Genomic DNA, 13,386 nt, shown 5'->3' with positions numbered 1-13,386 from the left:
ATTATTTCTTGGAAAGTTTTTTTCTTTCAAACATTTTGGAAATCCAATTAGGTAAATAATTTAGTAAACAGATATATTTATATTGAAAGTCCAGTTAGGTAAGTAATTTAATAAACAAATGTATTTTGAGCACTTACGGTGTGCCAGTGCTGGTGTAGGCACTGGGCAAAGAGGAATGATCAGAACAAAGCCTGTGATCTCGTGGCGGGAGAGTTAGTTAGCAAATGAATCAGCTCATATGAATCAGCTGTCCTGTGGTAAAGCACTATTAAGAAAAACAAGTAGAAAGAGTGAAGGAGAAGGCTATCTTAGATAGGGAAATAAGACGGCCTCTGAGGAGGATCATTTAAGTTGGAATGAAAGGAGTTAACCAACCATGGATATGTCTGGGAGAAAGAGCTTTGCACGTGGAGGAAACTGCAAGTTAGGGCTTTCAGTGAATAATTTATTAACGTTTTTTTCTCCTTTAGGATAATCTGTAGGTCCCTCCATAATCTGGCCTTCGCTTATACTTTTTCTGTTAATTATCTAATTAAATGGGAATAATGCCTACTTTGTAGGCAAAGTGAAATGTGTAATACTTAATTTTTATATATGTATATTTTATGCAATATAAATACAAAGATGCTCCATATTGATAGTTATTATCACTATAACTTTTGTTATATAATAATCATTAACTTATGTTCTTGCCTATACCTGTCTTCCTAGAGAACACTTGATCATCTTTCAAGAATCAATGTAAATGTCACTTTCTCTTTGAAGCCTTTCTTGCTGTGCAGGTAGACGTGACTATTCCCTTAGTTTTGCCACCATTGTGTTTGTATATCTGTCATTGCATCTGCCATCTTTAATTTCATTTATTTTTACCTGGGTACACAAAAGGTACTCTAGACTCTGCCATTTAGATGTTTGCTACATAAATGAATTGTATTTAGAAGCTAATTCATTTGGCTTCTAATATTTACATATACTTAACCATTTGACAAATATGTCACTGTGGTAGATACTGAGAATAAAAAATTAATACAGTGCATGTTCTCAATCAAGTTTATGTTATGATACAATAGTTAAGTTTATGTTATGATACAAAAGTTATGATACAATATAGTATACTTAATATAATGGTTTGTTCAAGGGGAGTGTGAATTGCAGATAGATTATCTAAAGGAAAAGTAAGGCAGGACTTATAGATATGTATTCTAGATTGTGAGTAGTATTCCACAAGTGTCTGATGATCTCCTTCCACGGGGCACATTTCTGCTTCTTGGTGCAGTCAGCTTCTCAGCCAGGTCCTGGCAATATCTATGATAGCGATACTTAATTCTCTGATGCTGGTGACACTGACCCATTTATGTTCGTTATACTGACACTTGGACATGGATTTGGAGTTGTGAATACTTAGAATCTCAGTTGTTATTTCTAGTAGTGTGATCTTAAGCAAGTTACGCATGAGTCTTATTTCCTCATCTGGAAAATAGAGATATTATCTGCCCCATACAGGGTTGCAGGGAATAAATTATGAAGATAAAATAGTATTGGTTTCTAGAATGTAGTAGATAATTTTCTTCCTTTTTTATTTATATATATTTTTTGAGACGAAGTCTCACTCTGTTACCAAGGGTGGAGTGCAGTGGCATGATCTTGGCTGACTGCAAACTCTGCCTCCCAAGTTCAAGCAATTCTCCTGCCTCAGCCTCCCAAGTAGCTGGGGCTACAGGAGCGTGCCACTATGCGCGGCTAATTTTTGTATTTTTCATAGAGACGGAGTTTCGCCATGTTGTCTAGGCTGGTCACGAACTCCTGATCTGAGGTGATCCGCCTGCCTCAGCTTCCTAAAGTGCTGGGATTACAGGCGTGAGCCACTGTGCCCAGCCTGTAGTAGATATTTCTTAATGGGTGAAATAACTTTAATTCATTTTACTTTATTTCTGTAGAACCATACTGAGCATTTGGCTCTAGTTATAGGAAAACAAGGTGGAATTTAATAATGGTGTTGATAACTGACTTGGGTTAGGTCTCATTCTGTTGCAACTGGTTCCTTTTCCCTCAGTGCAAAGTGCTGCTGTTAACAATATAATATATTAGCATATAATACTCAAAAGCTATATCACACCATGTTGCATTTAACACAAGGTGAGGGCACTGAGGGGAGAACATTTGTCTTAGTTGTTGCCTTGTGTGCCCAGCACCAACCACAGAGCCTGACATATTATAGGCACTCCATATCATGTTTAAATTAGTGAGTGAATTCTCTTTAGATGAGGAAGATGTACTAGTATGGAGTACCTGATGTGCACTAGGGCATTTGGGGTAGCTAAAGAAAGTATCTAAAATATAAGCAAAGGAGAACAATATTAGTAGCAGTTGCCTTTGAAACCATTATAATTTTAGGCACAAACCTTTTTTAGCAAGTTGAATATTTTAAAATAAATATAGGCCAGCTAATTTGAGTTAAAATGATCACATGTGCTGAATTAACCTAGAAGGTAAACAACTAAAAATGAAAAGAGACATTAGAACAGGTAATAGAGTTCAGAATTCACAGTTATTCTAAATTAGATTTGTAATAGCCTTGAGTCATACTTTAAAGGAAATAAAATTTCATGTGAAAAAATGGATCACTGTTGCCATAACTTCAACTCCTGTCTTTCCTCTGCTGCTCCAACTTGGCAAAACACCAAACCCTAGAGTGGTCTCATCATCTACCGTTTCTGTTCCTTAGAGGCATGGTCTGTTGAGTGCTGCCAGGCTGAGTGTCAGCTGTGTCTCTCAGTCTTGCCACCATCCTATTCCACTGTCACCAGAGGGATCTGGTGAATTGCCATCATCCCATTCCATTGTCACCAGAGTTATCAGATTTTAAATGAATCTCATTGTGTTATTCCCCTTCTTGAAATCCATTAGTAGCTTCTCAGTGTTTTTAGGATAAAAATCCAAATATCCTAGTATGAAAAACAGAGCTTTTGGAGATCTGGCCTTTTAGCATCTCTACCTGATCTTCTGTTTTCTGTATGTTGTTATCTCTGTACTACAGACATATTAAACCACTTACATTTTTCTGAATGTTTTATGTTTTTTTTTCTTTTATGTCACTGAACGTATGATGCTGCTTCTAGGCATGCTGTTCTCCCTTCTCAAGGTCATCAACTACAGATGATTTAAAATTATTCAAGTTTACCTGTAGAAAACTTTTACCTAACATAATAGATTGTAGGAGTCTACATGTCTTCCTTCTCAATAAACTGTGAGCTTTTTTGAGTATGGATACTCTCTTATCTCTAATTCCTAATGCCTTGCACAGGATAGAAGCCTAGAAGTTTGTGATTTAGTTAATAAATGAAGTAACAGAATTTATCAGAGGCTTAAAATATGTTCAGCTAAAAGGGGTATTATGAGAGGTGGAGAAACATGGTCCCTGCCCTGTTCATAATCTTAGCTGTGTGGACAAAAATGACACATAAGGCAATTAAAGCTTAATCAAGTACAACATTAAGTGAGGACTTAGGTAGAATGATTAGAAAATGAAGATATAATGGAAAATTTCAAATCCCTTAACATTTCATATCTGCTTTTCATTTTCTCCTTAAATGTTTATCACTACTAACATGCCTATACCTTTTACTTATTTATCTTGTTAGGTTCATAGTCCTCAGTAAAATATACGTTTTGTGAAGATTTTTGTCTGTTTTGTTCACCGTGCTATTTCTGGTGCCTGACATGTGCTAGATGCTCATTAGATAGTTGTTGAGTGGATTGAATGGAGTGCAGAGAAGGAAGTGATCACTAGGAAATAGTGTTTATGAAAGACTTCATGGAGAAGTATTAACATCTTCAAGTAGACTTGAGAGAGTATTTTAGTAGATTAGCTAATATTTATGAAATATGCCTATTTGAGTGAATAATTACCAATTTTATTTTCATATGACTTTTTCAAGTCATATTGCTCCTAATTTCTCTTAAAGCTTCCTATGGTTTTACAGTCCTCACTGTTGACTCCTGTTAGAGACTTTAACAACAGTAACTTATTTAATCAGAGTAAGAGATGCTGGCCCTTTCCTTATAAACCAGTTGCAATGAACACCTTCACTTTTTTTTTTTTTTTGCAAATTATGTGTAAAAAATAGGTCTGCTGGAGGCAATTACATATTATATACAGATCTTTACACTATATGTCGTTTTGGTACCTGAGATCTTATCTTCTATTTTGTATCTTTTAAATAATTGCAAATAAATTCAAACTTATGGACATATCAGGGTCTTGATTGTTCTGTGAATTAGGGATCATAATTGACCATTATGCTTCTGAGTTCTTGGAGTTTAGCAAATCTTAACTGGCGTTTTAAATATTTGTATGTACACATATTCATATATCACACAGAACTTATACTTGCGTTTCCTACTTTTATAGTTTCCTTTCTCTTCTGTTTACTTCCCTTCCAAGACTAAAGAAATTAAAATTAGATTTTGAATTAAAACTACTAAAAATGTTAAATCACCAAAATTTTTTTTCAGCTGTAATTGGAACATGTTAGGTAATGTCAGTTTGAATTTTTTTTTCTTAGAAAATAAAAGTATCTGTGGGCCTCAAATATTGGCTTCTCTTCTCTTAGCTTTTTTCTCTCTAAGCACAGAATTAGATATTCTTAGGCCCTTGTAGCTGCAATAGATCTTAGTTAGCATCTCTACTTGCTTTATTTTAGGGATGAGGCAACTAAGACACAAGGACAAGTGATTTGTCCACAATTAACTGATGACAGGTAATTGATAGTAGGGCCAGATGATAGACTAACTATTGATGAGATAACTAAGCTGTGGCTAACCCCTCTCTTATGCTAACCACTTTCAACTTTAAGGCCATACTACTTCTGGAAATGTATGTGGTTCTTATGACATTTTAAAGGAATATTATTGTAGTGACTTAGTAGAAGAGAAGTAAGTTCCTAGAATTTTGTCAGTCCACCAGTCAGCCAGGTTGGGTGTAAGTGAAGCTTTGGCAATACTTTCTCATTTTGGTGTATAGGTTGTTTGCTAGTTATGTGCACAGGAAGTAATTTCCAGCAGTCTGATTTTAAGCCATTGAAAAATGTTTCATGCTTTCCAACTTAATTTTTGACAACCCGAATGTGAGGATTCACATATACTCCATAGGGAAAGGGTTGACCAGTAAGTGTATATTAAAGATAACATGAAGAACAAGAGTTTTAAATATCTGGTTAGTCTTTTTCTTTTGTTTGTTGTTGTCGTAGTTGAACCTAGGAACATACGTATTTTGAAAAAAGTTATGTGGGTAGACTCTTAGATTATCTTAAATAGAAAAATGAAAACAAAAGGGTCATGTGACTATTCTACATTTCCATTCCTTTTTTTTTGGTGATATTTTCTAGGACTCATTTTGATTAAACTGGATTGTGCAAAAATAGCACTTTGTATTCTGTGATTTTTAGTGTTTCTTGTTTTTTTAATGGAGGGAGAGCATCTGTTTTTTTGGTGGGGGGAATGATTAGTAAATCATGATTAGTAAATATTCAGGTTGGATAAGAAGAAATGGTTAAAGATGTAGAGATTTTAGATAACCTGAAGTGAGTACTGGCATAACTCCTGGTTGTAGTTGCCTAATATTAATTAAATTGGATTATTTATTTTTAGTCAGTTGTGTTCATATATTATACTTTTGATGTGAAGAATATTCTGCTAGACGTTTTGAAGTCTCTTAGTTTAACTTAGTCTGAAGTTTAGTTCTGTTGGTTTTCTTTTAAATTATACTCTCAACTATAGCCTTTGTTTTGGCATGTCAAGTTAGTAATTGCCCTTTGTTCTCTTTCAGATCCTTGCATGTCACTGAGTCCACCATGCTTTACAGAAGAAGACAGATTTAGTCTGGAAGCTCTTCAAACAATACATAAACAAATGGATGATGACAAAGATGGTGGAATTGAAGTAGAGGAAAGTGATGAAGTAGGTGGAAAAATGTTTTCCCTGCTATTGTCTTACAACAGAATGACTGCATTTCTGTTTCTAGTCTTCAATTTTCTCTTTCCTCATGTGGCTCATTGTGTTCTTCAGCATCTTTAGTTTTTCTTTTTACATGTTAATTTTACCCTTTATAAACATTTACATGATTTTTCTGTTTTTCTCCCCATTTGGATATAAGTCTACCCAGTTTTATAAAAATTTTCAGTCTCATGTTATTGTATTTCTCAAATATGTATCCTATTCTGACTGTATTTTATCTATTGTTGCTTTACAAACCACTCCAAATGTAGTGGCTTAAAATGACAACAGTTTATTATTTCTCCTGATTCTGTGGGATCACTGGGCCGAGCTGGGCAGTTTTTCTGTTCCGTTAGATATGGGCTGAGGTCACTATGGAAGTTGCATTCTCTTGGGAGCTCTGTTGGGGCTGGAGTATATAAGACAGCCTCTTATTCTGCGTAATCTCTTTCTATGTTACCTCTCATCATTCAGGAGCCTAGCCCAAACTTTATTACAGCATGCAGCTCGTGTTCTAAGAAGGCAAGTTTCCATGTGCAAGTGTTTATCATGCCTCTGCTTGCCAATTGTTGCTAATATATTGGCCAAAACAAGTCATTTGGCTAAGCTCAGAGTCTGTGTGAAAGAAGATTCTACAAAGATGTAGATAACCAGGAAATGTGATACATTGGAGACCACCAAGGTGGTAATTTACTGTACCTACTGTCTTTAGTTTTTCAGCATTCCCATTTCCCCTACTGGTCTGGTTTCTGCCTTAGTTTCTCCCTAAAAGTTGTCTTCTTTGAGTGTTGTCTCATTCTAACCAAATGCCCTGGTCGTTTTTCAGGTCTCTTCAGTCCCTTTGTTGGATTTGTCACTGTTGAATTGCTTCTCTTACAGATTATATAATACTAAATTACATTATTTTCTACATTATTATCTTGTGATATAACAGTGACAGTCTCTAGTAACATTGTTATCTAACGGGACATTCTCTAAAGATCAGTTCTTGGCTTGCTATACAAAACGTTTATCTGAGAATGACCATCCATTTTCAGTTGCCCCGATTCCTCTATCTCTAAGCCAGTACAGATTCCTGACCTTTTGCTTTCTGCCTGTTTTTAGAGGGCTCTTACTGTTGCTTTAAGCTTAGTATGTGTAAAACAAAATCCCAGTTTTGCTGTTTTAATCTCTCATTGTTCAGTTGCACCTCTGGACCTATTTCTCGATTCTTCTTCTGAAGTAGATGTTGGCAGAGTTTTTCTGTAAAGGGCCAAAATATGGGTTGAAATGTGTTCTCTAAAAACATATGTTGAAGTCCTAAACCCCAGCACCTCAGAATGTGACCTTATTTAGAAATAGGGTCATTGCAGATATAGTTAAGATAAAGTCATACCGGAGTTGGGTGGGCCCTTAATTCGATATGACTGGTGTTCTGCTAAGAGAGGAGAACACCATGTGGATTCACAGAACAGGAGAGAAAATGACCCTGTGACAGCGGAGGCAGAGATTAGCTTTATATAAGTGCACATCAAAGAATGCTAAGGATTGCTGCCAACACCGAAGCTAAAAGAAAGGCATGGAACAGCATCTCCCTTAGAGCCTTTGAGAGAGCATGATTCTCTGGACACTCTGATTTTGAACTTCTTTCTAACCTGCAGATCTGTAAGAGAATAAATTTCTATTGTTGTAAGCCATCCAATTTATGGTACTTTATTATGGCAATCCTATAATGAATGGAAATGAATATAGGCCAGGTGGCAAATTATTTAGCTTTAGTGGGCCATGTAGTTGCTGTTGTAACTATTCAGCTCTGCCACTATAGTGTGAAGCAGCCATAGACAGTACAAGAACTAATGGGCATGGCTGTTTTCCGATAAAACTTTATTTGCAAAAACAGGCAGCCATATTTGGCTGCATGCTGTAGTTTGCCAACCCTTGTTGTAAATTAAGCTCTTGTGTTCTTGAAATATGTTCCTTTTTCTTCCTTTCCCCACTACCTCTTATCTATTCTAGTTATTTGCTTGTTCTGTTCTAATCTAGCTGTTTATTTTCTTGTGTCTAGATTACTGTCTCTAAGTTTTTCCTTTCTAATCTGTCATGATTATCACTTTGAGAGCATGATAGCTAAGAAACGTAGTGATTTCTAATTGCTTATTAGATCAGATATTAAATCTTCAGTCTTATATTTAAATTCTCAGCATCAGTTGATTTCTGCTATTTATTGTGATTAAAATCATTCTGATTAGAGCTTAGTCAGTACCAGTGATACCAAAATCATTACTTTTGGTTCAAAGTAGACCAATTTATTTATTTCTAGAACCACAGACTATATAATTCTATCTTACATAGCTTCCAACTTAAAAAGTATTTGAAGTATATATTCTGGTGGACATAAGGAAGAGTGAGTGAGGTAAAATTGATGGATTATTAAGAGTTTTACCATTACTGGAAAACAATGTAAACTAGTTGTCATTTATTGTGGGCCGTTTTATTATATTGAGTGGATAATTCATTCTCTCAACATCATTATCATTACTCCTTTTCTCTCTTTATATTTTTATAAAATAGAGGTAATTTATAGAGGTAAATTACCTTTATTTATAGAGGTAATTTATTCTCTAAGCCAAAGAGATTTTCTCAAATTATTTTGTCCATTTTATTTATTTATTTATTTATTTATATATATATTTTTTATTGTACTTTAAGTTCTAGGGTACATGTGCATAACGTGCAGGTTTGTTACATATGTATACTTGTGCCATGTTGGTGTGCTGCACCCATCAACTCGTCAGCACCCATCAACTCGTCATTTATATCAGGTATAACTCCCAATGCAATCCCTCCCCCCACCCCCTCCCTGTGATAGGCCCCGGTGTGTGATGTTCCCCTTCCCGAGTCCAAGTGATCTCATTGTTCAGTTCCCACCTATGAGTGAGAACATGCGGTGTTTGGTTTTCTGTTCTTGCGATAGTTTGCTGAGAATGATGGTTTCCAGCTGCATCCATGTCCCTACAAAGAACACAAACTCTTCCTTTTTATGGCTGCATAGTATTCCATGGTGTATATGTGCCATATTTTCTTAATCCAGTCTGTCACTGATGGACATTTGGGTTGATTCCCAAATGTCTTTGCTATTGTGAATAGTGCTGCAATAAACATACGTGTGCATGTGTCTTTATAGCAGCATGATTTATAATCCTTTGGGTATATACCCAGTAATGGGATGGCTGGGTCATATGGTACTTCTAGTTCTAGATCCTTGAGGAATCGCCATACTGTTTTCCATAATGGTTGAACTAGTTTACAATCCCACCAGCAGTGTAAAAGTGTTCCTATTTCTCCACATCCTCTCCAGCACCTGTTGTTTCCTGACTTTTTAATGATTGCCATTCTAACTGGTGTGAGATGGTATCTCATTGTGGTTTTGATTTGCATTTCTCTGATGGCCAGTGATGATGAGCAGTTTTTCATGTGTCTGTTGGCTGTATGCATGTCTTCTTTTGAGAAATGTCTGTTCATATCCTTTGCCCACTTTTGGATGGGGTTGTTTGTTTTTTTCTTGTAAATTTGTTTGAGTTCTTTGTAGGTTCTGGATATTAGCCCTTTGTCTGATGAGTAGATTGCAAAAATTTTCTCCCATTCTGTAGGTTGCCTGTTCACTCTGATGGTAGTTTCTTTTGCTGTGCAGAAGCTCTTTAGTTTAATTGGATCCCATTTGTCAATTTTGGCTTTTGTTGCTGTTGCTTTTGGTGTTTTAGACATGAAGTCTTTGCCCATGCCTATGTCCTGAATGGTATTACCTAGGTTTTCTTCTAGGGTTTTTATGGTATTAGGTCTAACATTTAAGTCTCTAATCCATCTTGAATTAATTTTTGTATAAGGAGTAAGGAAAGGATCCAGTTTCAGCTTTCTACTTATGGCTAGCCAATTTTCCCAGCACCATTTATTAAATAGGGAATCCTTTCCCCATTTCTTGTTTTTCTCAGGTTTATCAAAGATCAGATGGCTGTAGATGTGTGGTATTATTTCTGAGGACTCTGTTCTGTTCCATTGGTCTATATCTCTGTTTTGGTACCAGTACCATGCTGTTTTGGTTACTGTAGCCTTGTAGTATAGTTTGAAGTCAGGTAGCGTGATGCCTCCAGCTTTGTTCTTTTGATTTAGGATTGTCTTGGAGATGCGGGCTCTTTTTTGGTTCCATATGAACTTTAAAGCAGTTTTTTCATTTCTTAGACATTTGCAATATGACAGGATTAGCTTTGTCAAACAAATTCCATGCCAACTCTGAGCGTATACAGTGTTAAGTAAATGAATACTCTATGAAGTTTTAGATTTTAACCCAAAAACTGAGCCTCTTCAGTTTCAATGACTTGCTAAAATGGCTCACAGAATACAACTCAGGAACATCCGAATAGAAGAAATGCATAGGACAGGGTATGGGGGCTGTGCACTCAGAGCTTCCATGTCTTCATTCCACCCTCCCTGCACCTTGATACGCTCACCAGCCTGGAAGCTCTTAGAATCCTGAATCTTGTAACAGAGTTTTTGTAGAGCTCAGTTTTCCTGGAGGTCAGTGGGTGGGACTTAAAGTTACAACCCTCTAATTACTTGGTCTTTCTAGTAGCCAGCTTTAACCTGAAGCTATTTAGGGCCCCATCCTAAATCACTTTGTTAGCATAAACTCAGGTTGGTGGATAGGGGCAATAGTGAATAACAAAAGACTCACCTGTCAGGAAATTTCCAGGGTTTTAGGATCTCTGTGCCTGGAACCTAGGACAAAGACCAAATATGTTTCTCATTATATACATTATATATTAACATATTATTAATATAATAAAATATTATATAAATATATACTATGTAATTATAAAATCTATGATAAATATATAAATAAGTTATATATTAATATATTTGTTTGGTGCTGCTATAGCAGGGTGCTATAGATTGGGTAATTTATAGTGAACAGAGATGTATTGACTCACAGTTGTGGAAGTTGGGAAGTCCAACATCAAGGTGCTGGCAAGTTTGGTGATTCTGATTTCAAGATGACTCCTTGAATGCTGCGTTCCCTGGAGGGACGACTGTTTTCTCTTTACGATGTGGAAGCAGAAGGGCCAAGAGGCAAAAGGTGTCTAGCTTGCCCTTTTATAAAGGCATTAATTCCTTTCCTGAGGGTTGAGCCCTTATGGCCCTATTACCTCCCAAAACCTCCCTGTTACCTGTTACTTCCTAACACTGCCACAATGGCAAATTTCAATATGAGTTTTGGAGGGGAAAAATATTCAAATTATAACACACTACAATTACAAAAATATTTAAATATGAAAAATAGCAGAAATCCACATTTCCTGAATCATTAAAAATAACTTCAAAGGAAAGAACCGTTAAAATTTCGCATAATATATACACAAAGAAGGTATCAAGGAAGCTTTTGCAGATATTTCACAGCCTATTTGTAATTGATTGCATTATAATTCTTAGAATTACAAGTTATTTCAATCTTTTTTACCTCATCAGATATACTTCTTTAATTTTTATTTTTATTTTTTTACTTTTGTAGAGATGAGAGTCTTGCTCTGTGGCTCAGGCTGGTTTCAAAAGCCTGGTCTCAAGCAATTTTCCTGCCTTGGCCTCCCAAAGTGCTTGGATTACAGGCATGCACCAGCCTTTGTCAGATATTAAATGCACATGTGCAAAGTGTTATTACCACTCTGCAAAACAAATTAAGCATACATGGCTATGTAATTTATATTTCAGTGGAAGTCTTATTGAGTCTTTTAAATTTCAGCAGAGTTTTTAGCATGTTGTAATAAAAGTCAGAACTAAGTAAAACTTAGGTTTAAAAAGTAGAGCTTAGAATTCTTTGATATGAGAGGTGAATTTTAATATTTAAAAAGAGAAGATATCTTTCTGTATTTCTCTTACTGTTTAAATGCAAACACAACGTGCCTTTATATTTTACTATTACCCAAAAGAATGTTGAAATCCACTGTCCAGTGTGGTAGCCACTAGCCATATTTGGCTATTCAGCATTCGAAGTTGAGGTGTGCTATAAAGTATAAAACACACGTGAAATTTTGAAGGCTTATATGAGAAGAATAACATTAAATATCTAATTTGAAAACATTGATTACCCGTTGGAGATATTTGGGACATATTGGGTTACATGAAATATGATATTAAAATTTACTTTCTTTGTTTTTACTCAGTGTAACTTCTAGAAAACAAAATTATGTATGTAGCTCACATTTTATTTCTATTAGACAGCACTGATCTAGACTCTGTGTGATGTGTTTGTATGCTTTAAAGGATGAATTATTAATTCTGCAGTTCTTGGACTATAGTCCTTCAGTTCAATATAGGTGCATTTTGATTTGTATTTCTTGTTAAAGTGTCTTTTTGAAAGAAATAAACAATAATTCTTTTATGGACCTTTACTGGCCTTCACTGGGAAACTTTGTAAGTTTAATAGGAAACCTTAGCCCAAATTTTAAAGTATTTAATTTCTTGTGATTTTAGCCCAAATTTTAAAGTACTTAATTTCTTGTGATTGTTTTGTTTTGAAATGTTGCTTTTCTAAAAAAAAAAAAAAAAAAAATTCAGTAAAGTATTTAGCTTTTGAAAATTCTGGTTAAAAACATTTTTTTTTCTCTTTAGTACCCTCTGTTTTGCATTTTGGTCATATGAGAGATTGTTTATTTCTATAATTTATTTAATATTGAGCTAGTATCTGATGGCCTATTTTATACCAGATACTCAAATAGTTGCTTGGAATAGATCAGGAACAAGATAGACAAAATCTGTGCCTTTAAGTAAACATTCTGGTAGTGCTTGTGGGAAGGAGACTAAGCAAAATAAATAAGCAGTGGCAGGGGGATCATCATCAGTTAGAGATGATGGGGGCTGTAATGTTCTATAGGGTGGCAGGCAAAGTGAGGGTAACACTTAAAGGGTATCATGTGTACAGTACTTGGACAAGTAAGAGAATAAATGTCTGATGACTTTCCAGGGCTATGTTAAAACTGAATTTGGAGTACTTGGGGTGTTTCAGATCAGGAATAGGATATAAAACTTTTGCTGTCTAGGTCATTGTCTTCTGGACCAACATTAAAAAGGTTAGATGTCAATGTGTGCAGAATCTGTGACCTGTTAAGATTGAACTGTTGATTGCATTCAAGGTTGCACGTTCTGTCAATTTTAGTGAAATTTTGGAAAGTGTAGGTATTTGATCAACAAATAATTTAAGAGAAATTAATGGTTTTGATGCCCTGAGCACAGCCGTGGAGTTCACATTGTTATTGCTCATTTTGTGACTGAAAAGTTTTATCATAGATTCTAGTGTGTATGGTTTTTGTTTTCTGTTCTTACTTTTCCCTCTTTTTCTTTGAATGAACATTTTTTTCATTCCTT

At 35.4% G+C, this 13,386-nt stretch overlaps 1 protein-coding gene across 3 annotated transcripts in view; it reads left to right on the top strand.

Annotated features, from left to right (window-relative positions):
* Nucleotides 1–13,386, top strand: part of STIM2 (stromal interaction molecule 2) — a 162,388-nt gene that overhangs the window by 52,462 nt on the left and 96,540 nt on the right. For all 3 annotated transcript variants that reach the window (XM_008017697.3, XM_008017696.3, XM_073012478.1), the window contains exon 2: nt 5,828–5,958. In XM_008017697.3, coding sequence (XP_008015888.1) covers nt 5,828–5,958 — 131 coding nt within the window. The remainder of the gene's footprint in view (nt 1–5,827; nt 5,959–13,386) is intronic.

The sequence above is a fragment of the Chlorocebus sabaeus genome, chromosome 27, assembly GCF_047675955.1.
Source record: "Chlorocebus sabaeus isolate Y175 chromosome 27, mChlSab1.0.hap1, whole genome shotgun sequence".
Taxonomy (NCBI): Eukaryota; Metazoa; Chordata; class Mammalia; order Primates; family Cercopithecidae; genus Chlorocebus; species Chlorocebus sabaeus.
This window is presented reverse-complemented; position numbering and strand designations above follow the sequence as displayed.